General features: G+C 41.4%; 1 protein-coding gene across 5 annotated transcripts in view; it reads left to right on the top strand.

Annotated features, from left to right (window-relative positions):
- The window catches only part of LOC123981621 (breakpoint cluster region protein-like), a 92,820-nt gene that overhangs the window by 60,197 nt on the left and 20,886 nt on the right, over positions 1–11,737 (top strand). For all 5 annotated transcript variants that reach the window (XM_046066612.1, XM_046066607.1, XM_046066609.1 and 2 more), the window contains 4 exons: positions 4,852–4,959; positions 6,894–6,954; positions 7,073–7,125; positions 7,655–7,795. In XM_046066612.1, the coding sequence (XP_045922568.1) occupies positions 4,852–4,959; positions 6,894–6,954; positions 7,073–7,125; positions 7,655–7,795 (363 nt within the window). The remainder of the gene's footprint in view (positions 1–4,851; positions 4,960–6,893; positions 6,955–7,072; positions 7,126–7,654; positions 7,796–11,737) is intronic.

Genomic DNA, 11,737 nt, shown 5'->3' with positions numbered 1-11,737 from the left:
CCCCCCCCCTCCCCCCCCCCCCACACACGCACACACACAGACAAACATACCCACTCTTATTAACTTATCTCAGGAGGTTCCCCTTGGGGCTAAGCTAAGAAATTAGGATTTAATTTGTATCTTTTACTGTCAAAATCCAGTTTTTATCAAGTGGTTTCTTTCAAAGCCTTCCACCCAACAAAACTGCATCCCACTCAGCCTCAGAAAAAAATATGATGTCATGGTTCTGGTGTGGGGAAAAAATTAAATATTTGGCAGAGTGATTGTAGACTGTTGACAATGTTTGAGCGCAATGCTGCAGTTAGTATCCTGATAGACACCGCAGACTTCTCTGTTCCCAAACACATCTCAGTGACTTCATTGGTCCATTGTTGGACTTCATATGTAAAAGTTGAACAAAGGTGAACTCGGATCTGCAAGTCCACCAGAGTCACCTGGGAGATCTCACCAAAACGAGAAACACACGCTTGAATTGAATTTGTCTGTAGTACGGGCTTCAGTTGGGAGATGGAGCGTACGTTTACCTTTTTTCTTTGTCTGGACTCAACCATTATGTCAACCTGACAAAATCAGTTTCTTCACACTCTGTATTTAAACTTTTTCTATCACCCTCTTCAATCTGGAGTCTGGCTGTCTTTGTCGCTCTTCCTCCCTAACATGTACACACACATGTTTGTACTGTACATAGACACTGGTGCTTTCACACACCCTATACAGCAACATTCCGCTCCCTTTCTCCAGACAGTAGTTAATAAAAGTCAGAAGGGAGAAGACGCTGAGCCTACAAAAAGGGGGGAAAAACGGAAAAAAATGCTACATGACAGCCGTTCCGTTAGGAGGTGAAGAGGGAGGAAGAGATTAGATGGGAGTAGTGGAGGGGATACAGGCGAGGGATGGGGGAGGGAGGGGTTGAGAGAGAATGAGAGTCGGCAAGTAGATTTAGGCTGCTGCATCTCTGATAGAGCTGTCTCGCCATGACTCTGAAATGTGTGAGGGGAGCAGACGGGCTTAGGAATCACAAAACATCAGAACAAGGAAGGCGAGAGATGGAGAGAAAAGAGGAAGAGGAAAAGCGTCACAGACAGGTTATGAGCATGAGTGTCAGAGAGGAGTGTTTGAAGGCTGAAAATAGGGCTGAATCACACTCGTGCTCCTGCTCTTCAGACACAGCTGCAAAGTGAAGGGTTTACACCTTGAAGACAGACAGGCAAACTGATAAACTGGCCAAAACAGCCTTGTTCTGTGAATTTACAGAAGAGGAATATCTCTTTATCTTTCATTTCTGCTCACACACCCAACCTACAAATATATAACATTCTGGATCTACATCACCTGGTCGAAGTTATTGTTCACGAGATTGAAAAAGTGAATTCCCATAACTTCCGCCACGCTTCATCAAATCTCAGTGAATGCTTTGCAGAATAAAATATCTAATGACACGTGAGAATTTTGTGAAATGTTTCAACAAAAATGAGATGGACGGACATGAAATTTGGTACAGACAGTCATGTCCCATGCCTTCAGCTATACTTTGTACTTTGTGCCTCGTGCAAATATCAAATATTAGCATGCTAACGCACTAAATCAGTGGTTTTCAAACTGTGGGGTGGGCCCCCGTGGGGGAGCATGGTGCCACTGCAGGGGGGGCATGGATGTTTAGCAGACCTAAAGTTGCATAAATGTGATTCATGTGGTGGCTTAACAAAAAAAATGCTCTGATACAAGCAAGGCTATTTTTGCTAACCTGAAATCTTTTGTTTTATTTTATGTTTTATGTTGTTAATGATTGAGAAAAAATTAAATCCACTTTTGCTGGAGTCAAGTTGCTTGAACTTTTTCCGACTTTTAAAGGGGGGTGTGACAGAAAAAACAACAAGACAACCACTGCACTAAACTAAGATGGAGAACATGGTAAACATCAGCATGTTGGCTCTGTCACTGTGAGCACTGAGCTCAAAGCACCACTGTGCAGCTGCTAACATAGCTGTGGACTCTTGTCCTTTCTTTATCTGCCTATTTATATCATTATTATATCATTATTCATACTTCTTTCCTCTGTAAGAAAATAATTCATTCTGTCAGAACTACCGTACAAACCAAGTGGCTAAATCCAGCCTTCTTGTGTAATAGCCGTAGTCTGTCATGAGGCTGTTTTCTTAATGTTGTTTTCCGCTGCGGATTACACGCATACTCTCACACAGGACAAATCCTGAACTGAGAAATCCAAACACCCAAGCAGTTTCTTTCATCACCCAAAGCCATTTTATGCCATGATACTATAGCTGCAGCTGTACGCTCAGTAAGCCTTCACGGCGTTGAGGTGATGTGGCAGACGTTCGGGCTCTCTGTTCTCTCCACAGTCAAACTGTCACGCTCTGAATGGCCTCCGCTGTGGTGCAGATTGTGTGGCCCAGGGCAGGACACGGGATTCCAGGATTGTGAAAATTGCTTTATTCATCGCCTTCCTCCATTTTGCCTCTTCCTAGTGTGTGGATGCATGTGCTAAACACAATAGATCCAAATAGGGACAATTTTACTGCTTGAAATTCATCAGTGAGTAATTGAAAAACACAGATAAGGACAAATTATTTGTCAAGAAAATAGATTCTAACTTCAGTTGTGTGTTTGTTTTTTCATGGTGGCCTGTGGCATGCAGCCTTACAGCTGAGGCTATTTTAGATCTTCCACACATACATATGTTGGAACTGCCAACGGTAACATAATAAGTGCAAATGATGTTTAGAAAACTTGTGACTTCACATTCCTGCCAGAATTGATTCTCACATACCCCCATGACGGCAAGGATCGTGTTAGGAAGGTCAGGGTCATGCCTGAAAATAGTATGTAAAGGGGTAAATGAGGTCCATTTGAGACACAAGTAATTATTGTTTTACAGATGTGTAGTCCTTTATTTGTAGAGCACTTTTCCAAAATCCAATTATCAAGTGTTTCACACAAGGCAACAAATTAAAAATTAACAATACAAACGCTGACTCATCCAGCTTTATTTCCTGATGCAGGTTGTTACACTGCCTCACGGCTCTGACTGTTGAGGCTCTGTTTTAGAGGACAATTCTGGTTTGTTGCAAATTCAGTTTTGCTTTTCTAGTTTTGGCTGTCATTCCTATCAGTAATAATAACATGGAGCAAACAATCAGACAGCTTGTTAAAGAAATGCTGTTCACATTGTTAAACTGTTCATTGTATACATCCATCACAGTTCGCAGACCAACTTCCTGTTTTAACTCTGACCTACTGTAATTACCAATGAGGGATTATAGTGAGCTTTTGGGTGCACTCACTTTTGTTTTAACCTCCAAATGAAGTGGTTTAGATAATATGACCAAACTGTTGGCTTGCTTACAACTGGCCTGATCATCTGACCTCTCATTTCTTGGCCTGCCAAATTCCATTATAGAATATATATAGAACTACGAAAGGAAGACCTAAGTTGCAATAAACCTGAACTACCCTTTAAGCCTGGTCTTTGGAAAGGACAAAAAAGATCTGCCGAAAATACTGAAGCTGCACACAGGCTCGTGTGGGGCTAAAAGGTTGGAAATATAGCAATAAGCCAGGCCATAAAGAGCTTTAACGGTAATAATTAATGTTTAATAAACTCAGGTTAGGTTTCTGTGGTATTTGGCATTCTTTTTAGAATTGTGTGTGTGTCTCTCTCGACATTACACACAAAGCCCGTCTCCACTGTACTCTCTCCTCCTTTGGCTTTTGTTCAGGAGAATTGATTGTCCTTTTGTTCGCCGTTGAGATGGATCGCAGCGCTGGCAGTCAGCGTTTGGTGGAGTTTTATTCAGCCATCCAGCTTCCTAAATGTGCTTTCATAGCCTCCGTTACACCAATCATTAATTACTCACCCCGGCACAGTGCAAGTCTCGCTGGTTGCCACGGCAACGGGCCCGGGCTGCGGGGAGCACTGTGGATACACACTGCTGTTGTGACCGTGATCCGTGTCTTTCCTCTGCTGGTTGTTGCGTTCGATTGTCTGCAAGTCATATACAGTCTCTCAGACATGGCTGAGCGGACTGAATCTCCTGTCTCAGATATGATATTTCAAGGATTATACATCCCACTATTGCAATTTAGCATTTTCAAAGTTAGACTGACAGGTTCAACGTTGACTTTCTATTGTCTATTGTAAAGATTTCTCCATTGGAGTTCCACAGTTTGGACTTTCACAGAACTCGAGGAATGAAGCAACTCACCAGGGCTCTCCAGCGTTCTCACAACTGTACTCATTTCTTAAAACAGAGGCTTTACAATAACAATTCAGACACAAAGGTATTTGTACTGACTGATTATGAAGAGCAGCCTATATTATGCTGCTTTTCTCCATTTGTCTGACAATGTTTCATTAGTTTCTTGTGTATACATATTATAAAAGAAAGTATACTTAAAGAAAGTACTTATTTTCCCTTAATTTCCCCTCTGCGGATGAATAAAGGCGTATCTTATTTTGTTGTTTATGTTTAGAGCAGCAGCGAGGTTGCCATTTGTATGAGGTTTAGGAATGAAGTGGTGGAAGTTACGAAAAGGAAGTGAATTGAAGAGGACTGTTGAGTGTTTTTGAATGTGTCTGAGCCTTGCACTGAAAGACCATGTTGTGAGTTTCCTTGCCTTTACTGTCAACTGTTCTGTTCTGAGAGCATAGGAAAGGCTGTTCGCCAGCTATTTATTTCTCCTATATAGAAGCATACTTCGAGGTTAACTGATTCTTGGCAGAACAATCTCTTCACAAATCACAATTACTTACAAACATTTTAATGTCCAAACTGTTGATTAACATGCAAACTTCACATCACTCCTCTGTTTTTCTTTCTTTCTGTCCATCAGGCCAGCCAGCTGGGAGTTTACAGAGCATTTGTGGACAACTATGAGATGGCTGTGGAGACGGCAGAGAAATGCTGCCAGGCTAACACACAATTTGCTGAAATCTCTGAGGTAAGGAGAAGAGAGGAAAGAATGCACAACACCAGCAGGCCGGCACAGAAGTACGTGTTTGTTATTGAAAGCTATAGCTTACATGTGGGCAAAGGAATTGGAGTTTCTGGTTTAGCTTCTATATCAAAGCTGTTGCAGCGGTTGAAGCTGTGATCTCTCAGTTATGGGATCATTTTATCACCGTGTAAAATCAGTCAGTTGAACATTCCACCCCCTGCATGCCAGCAGCAAGTTGTTCTTTTTTTGATGTATGGAGCAGTGCTGTATCTAAATTAGATTAGAGTAATGGTTCACTATTACATTATATTGTTTGTTGAACTCCCATAATTCCTGGTTATGCTCATATACTATGCTTGTACCCGTCAGGTTGGCAGTATGCTGCTGCACACTCATTTGTTTATGTGCAGCTTTTCTTTCTCCACATTTCAGTTGCTGATGCCAGACATTGGCTGATTTGTGGCTGATCTAATCATTTATTGAAATGATTCATTTTACAGAATACTATATAAACACTGTGCACTAGCAATGCAATGTGTTACACTGTGTTACGGCACATTTAGTGTGTTGTGATACTGAAAGTCACAAAGCAGTGTAGTGTAGTAGATCTTAATGAGCTGGACAGTTTGTGAGAGCAAGTTAGCCAGCCATAGCATAGACAGTAACTGACTTACAACAGAATGTTAAATAATGCAGTATTAGGGAAAGGAACTGTTTGAGAGGTGTTGTATAGAAAGAGTCTATTTTGCAGCTGCTTAACAGTTCTGTCCCTGATGTACTGTACTTGCAAAACGCCCTCCCGTTATTCACCCACGCAGCTTTTATTATTTCCCTGCATTTAAATTTGAATGTCCTTCTGAATATTTCTGCACAAATGCAGCCAGAGGCGATCTTGTGCGTGGGTGGCTGTGTGTGTGCCCATGTGTAGGTTTTTGTTTGCCAATTACAAGTGTACACGTGTACATCCGTTAAATGGGACAATGGAGAGGATAACAGTTTGTATTTTCTGTCATTTTAGCTTGGTCTCATTCTCAACGCTGAGCAGGAAAATATGAGCTCAGTATCACCTACGCAGACTCTAGATGAGCCTTGACAGCATAATAAATTTATACATTTATCGTTTCCCCAAATGCAAGTTTCCAACAGCTTCGAGGGCTCAGAACAATCTCTTTTATTCCAGACAAACTAGAATTGAAAACACTTATCCTCATGACTCTGATCTAGTTTTGGAGTCTGATATAACATAATTGACCCTACGTTAAAGTGATAATCTACATCCCAACAGTGTTGTACTGAACCAGTCTAACAAGGTTGGGAGTTGTGAAGGTTCAAATAGTATTGCAGCTCATTTCATATGTTTTGGCACTTTTCTGTTCATCCAGCATCCACAAAAATGGCTTCAGATGCAGCCTTTAAAAATAATGTTTCATCACTGTAAATGTTACTCGTTGTGTGTGGGGCTTATTTGAGCAACAGTATGTACATTAAAATGGAGAAAAAGTGCACTCTATTTCATTAGATTGAGGTTAGCGAGATGAAAATAGTCCAGGGTTGAACAGTATGTTCAGCAGTCTGATGGGAATCTTTCAGCTCTTTTTTTGTACATTTTTGTCTTATGTTTTCTTAGGCATGTGGCTGTTTCTGATACACCATCAGTCTTCGTCTATGTTTTATGAGGTCTGCCAGTTAGCGTTGAGGCTGGTGTCTACATGCATGATGGAGAATTCATCATCAAGGGTTGTTAATGGCCTAAGTAATGATGCATGACTCTGAGCCATCTGAGCAAGATGGTGGGCACAAAAGCCGCTGAGGATGGCATAATTCATTTGGAAGTGGACAACCTCAGTGCTAGGGCACGGATAATAACCTTTAACTGTACTGAACAGGTTTTTAAATAAGGGTTCTCCACATTTAACCTGCTTTTTGTCACCAAACAGAACCTGAAGGTGAGGAGCCCCAAGGACTCTAAGGACCAGATGGCCAAGAACTCTCTAGAGGGTCAGTCTCACCATGCTAGTTTTTACTTAATTCAGTTAAATATAACATAAATTGAAATATTTACATGTAGCATATTGTCGGAACAATTCAGTCTGGTTTCTCTTCTTTTCATGTACAGCTTTGCTATATAAACCAGTGGACAGAGTGACTCGCAGCACATTGGTGCTTCATGTAAGTAAGAGTGAGCGCTGAAATGGCGACACATAATAATGTCACATCACAATTGTGCTGTGTTTTCTTTTAGTAATTGCCTCTGTTGCTCACAAATCAACCCTAGAAGCAATGACACAGGTGATCAAAACCCATCCTGCAGCTCTTTTGCCAACATTGTCGGAATATAAAATGTTTTTTTTCTGTTTCAGGTATTTCTTACTGATCTGCTTTGTCACCATCTCTGTAAAACATTTTCTCCATCAGTACCCAGCCCAAGTCTCTGTAACAAAGTTGATTTTTTTACGTCACATAATTTACTATTACGTAATAAGTCATACCTGCTGTTTTCAGCAGGGGTGTATTTTAGGAGTTTTGAGTAAGAGGACGACTGAACTGTTTATAAATCAAAGATCATAAAGGAAAAGTAAAGGAGGGATGTACTTAAATGACCAATAGTAATATGTGCTGTAACTTTAGTTGGGTTCTTTTATCTTGACATTTTTGACAAAAGAAAGTTAGTATTTCTCTGTCTACTGCTGTGTTCCAGGACTTGCTCAAACACACGCCTACTAGCCACCCGGACCACCCGCTTCTACAGGACGCCTTGCGGATCTCCCAGAATTTCCTGTCCAGTATCAACGAGGAGACGACGCCCCGACGCCAGTCTATGACTGTCAAGAAGGGAGAGGTGAGCGTTCAGAGCTTTACAAAACACCCGATGAGTGAATTGAGCCCCATTCTGTAGCCCATTTTCACACCCTGTTGGCCTGATCTTCTTTGTACATCTGATAGGCAGCATGTTATGTTACATGACTATACTGTGTACTAATTTACTGGAGTGAAACAAAAAGGTGTGGGGTTACTAAAAGACCTGACGAGAAAGTTAAGACAGAAATTTTACAGTTTTTGTGCTGTGTTGTTGTGGCTTACAGCGTTTTCATTACATCTTGTGTTGTGACTTAAAATTTTTGCTTTTCAATGTATTTTTGACAAAATGACCAAGAACTGGAGCAAATAACCACACAGTACAGCAATATCTGATTGATACAGACCCAAGTCACTAAATCGTGACTGTCCCTTTAACAGCATTCAGGAAACAACAGGGAATAGTTTTGTTGTATTTTCAAAAGTCAAATAATATATGACACTTAGGTTTAGAATAAGACCCAATGATTGTACAAAGCAATCTATTTCCTCCACTTCTCCACAGACAAGTTACAGTAAACATGTAACAGTAAACATAAAATAATAGTCATTAGTTTAACTCTTTCCATCTCTGATGTTGAGCAAGATGATGTCATGACCCCGCCCGCTAAAAATGACCTTGAAGTCACTGCCACATGAGTGTACAGAGGCCGCCAATCTGCAGCCTAATGCAGAGCCCATGTCCTTATATGGTCATACCAGGGTTGCCTAGTTGAGGGTGATTCTCTGTGTGCTCTATGTCTCTCTTGTGGCTTCCATTCCCTCCTTCTCTCCTAACACAACCACACACACACACACTCTCACAATCTACCCCTCACCGTCGCTCTCATCTCCAGAGATGACTTCATGCACATGAATGGATGCCTCTTGATTGATAGCTTGCGTGACACTGCCGTACATAATGTCTTGTAATGAGCCACCGGTCCGCTCTGACTGGCAGATTCCAAGTTAATTATTCATAAATGGAGGGTGGGAGTGAACAAGCGTAAAGGCTGTGCAGGCTTCTCCCTCTGCTCACAGGAGGGTCATTACCGCACCCTTTCCGCACACACACACACACACACACAAACACACACTTTCCTGCTCTCTGTTCCATTCACTCGCTCTCTTTCTCTTGCTCCTGTTTGCCTTTGAACATATACACACCCAGCCACACACACACACACACACACTCATGTCCCCTCCTTTCCCCTCAGGCCCCAGTTCCATCCCATTCTGTCCAGACCTCCACACCAGTCATCAAATATTTATTGTGGATACATGAAAGCCGCACATGGAAATCGATGGGGCTCATTATATCATACCTTACCACAGTCACAGTATATAATACGCCTGAGGTTTTTGTCCGTATTTCACCAACGGAGCTGCAACGTATAGCTCGCTTCAGTCACCAAAAGACTTAGTTTAGACAAGTTTAGGAGCTGACTTCTTGCATTCAATAAGGAGGACGCTGCTATAACCAAGCAAATGTTTCTACCAAGAGTAGAGAAGGTTGTAATGCTGTTTTAATATCTATAACTACATAAAACGAGGAAGTCATTTGAGCTACCGGGTATAAGCTACCAAAGTCAACACACTCTTCACCGTCCTGAACTGTCACTCCGCTGAAGCTGAATCTGTGCTCTGATCTCTCTGCGAAGTCGGTGCACATTATCAGCATTGCTGTGGAGGTAACTATACTTGTTCTGTGGCTTCAGATGTCCCAAAGAGGGACTCAGGCCTTTGATACTGTTGATGGTTTTAATTTAATAAAGGAGTTTGTTACCTTCATTATCCTTTGTTCATGTGATGTCAACACAAATTGGATGGCTGCAGGATTTTTCTAGGCAAAATTACATTAATTTAATTTATGCAGTAGGTTTTCTTGCTTTAGTGGCTGATAGTTATTCTGGGCTTACACTTGTTAGATAATTAATAAATATTAATTTTGCTCTTGCTTTTAGTTGATTTACAAGTTGAGGAGGTGTTTGGTTGCGCACAGCGCTTTGTAGAAGCTGTTTAAGCAATCCGAAATATCAAAGGGAACACTAAGTCTATAAACATTAGCATGGTGTTGATTTTTCATTCTCAGAGTTAAATGAACTGATGATTTTAAGGGTGTGGGGAACACTTTTGCAACATCACATAGCAGAAAAATTTCAATATTAAGATGCAAAAAACAATCAGGTAGCACTCGTGATAGAATAGGAAGAGAGGACACAGTGCTCATTTATAAGCGTCACTCTTACCCTCCATGCATACACACACTGGCGTGGAACCTGTTGTTTTGTTCAGCAAAGGCATGCAGGAGTAGAGCAGAAGTGGCCCCCAGAGGCCCTGGCCAGGCCAGATGAAGGGAGGGGATAAACAGAAGCTGCTTAATTAAAATGCAAATGATGGTGCTGCCTAAATTTCAATTCCCCTCCTCGCGCTGCTTTGTTTGCCTGTGGGAAAGATATGCTTCTGGTGTGTGTGTGTGTGTGTGTGTGTGTGTGTGTGTGTGTATTTCAGGTAGAAATGCACCACCTTCATCGGTCTGTGCGTCATTTTCCCTTTATCATTACACAAACACGTCCCCATATACACTCATTGTTTTACACACACACACAGCAGCTAAACACACAAGCGCAGAAATGCCCCTTCAAGCGTGTGTTCTAAATATAAACATGGATCTTTTGTATATTCCTGCCATTACTCGCGAACACGCTCTCAGCGAGGCACCTCCAGGAGATGGTCAATATTTAATCTGCGTTCTGTGCAGTCAGCATGCTCCGCCTCACGTCGCTCTCCTTCCACATCGGTGTTGCTGATGTCCCGGTCAGCTATTATGAGAAATGCAGAAAGTCACATTTCTCCTACTGGCTGTTCAATATTATGAAAATGTCATCTGATGCGCTGAGACAGCTGGTTTGTTAAGGATGTCTATTCCCCCAGTAGCAGAGCAAAGCAGCAGCATAAGCACATTTTTTTAATTCATCAGATTACAATAGGAATGAGCCTCAACTGGAGTATGTTTCTGCATCCAAAGATAAAACAAAGAACTTTAATTAAATTAGCATCTACAGGCATTCAGCGAGGGTGTCAAACCCTTCGATCAGTGTTAAATTAATGAAACTCAAGAGAAAAGCATTCTTCAGGCCAGTGAAGTTATCAAAGTGGGGGTCCACAGACGCCTAAGTGTCCTTAAGGGGCTTCCAGGAAGTCCCCAGCACAAAGGGGGATAGATTAATTTCACTGAGATTTTCTCCTCTACAAGTTAACCCAATGAGAGAATGTATATGAATAACTTGTCAGTTATCGTAACCAGCAAGAAATATCTTATCAGGTGGGGGAGAAAATGCTTTTGTCTTGCAGTATTTTAGTGGCCAGTCTTGCTTTATCCCACCACATGATTCCCATTCAGTCCCACACAGTGAGAAGTCTGTAAATCTCTAATCTAGCTCCCTCCCTTTATTTTATCTCTTTATCATAAGATCAGTGGAGGAGAGGATTATCACTGAGGCTCGATGAGTTTCTCTTCAAGTCCAGTTGATGTACATTAAGATTAATATAGACCCTCCTGTGTAAAACAATTCTGCTAACCCTTCATTTTAATCTGCATGAATCAGTGTTTGTAGTTTGTCAGTTTCGTACTTTTTGAATAGTAATCCAACCTAATCTACTGTTGTACTTCCTGTCCGATAATCCCATCGATTATCTAGTCCAGTCTAAGAATTTACTGCAGACTCGTCATGATTATCACAGGAGATTTTAGCTTGTTGGATAACAGTGTTGCTTCCTAATCTAAAGTACACGATTCAAAGCTACATTGATATATACACAAAGATTACCATGTAATGAGAAAAGAAATAATTAAAGAGTAACTCCACACAGATTTTGGAAGGAGGAAAAACATAGCTGCCCTGGCCTCTGTGGGTTCAAAGGTATAAGTCTCTTGAACCTCTGA

This window comes from Micropterus dolomieu, linkage group LG13 (genome assembly GCF_021292245.1).
Source record: "Micropterus dolomieu isolate WLL.071019.BEF.003 ecotype Adirondacks linkage group LG13, ASM2129224v1, whole genome shotgun sequence".
NCBI classification, from domain to species: Eukaryota; Metazoa; Chordata; class Actinopteri; order Centrarchiformes; family Centrarchidae; genus Micropterus; species Micropterus dolomieu.
Note: the sequence above shows the minus strand (reverse complement) of the source record. Positions and strands in the feature narration are given on the sequence as shown.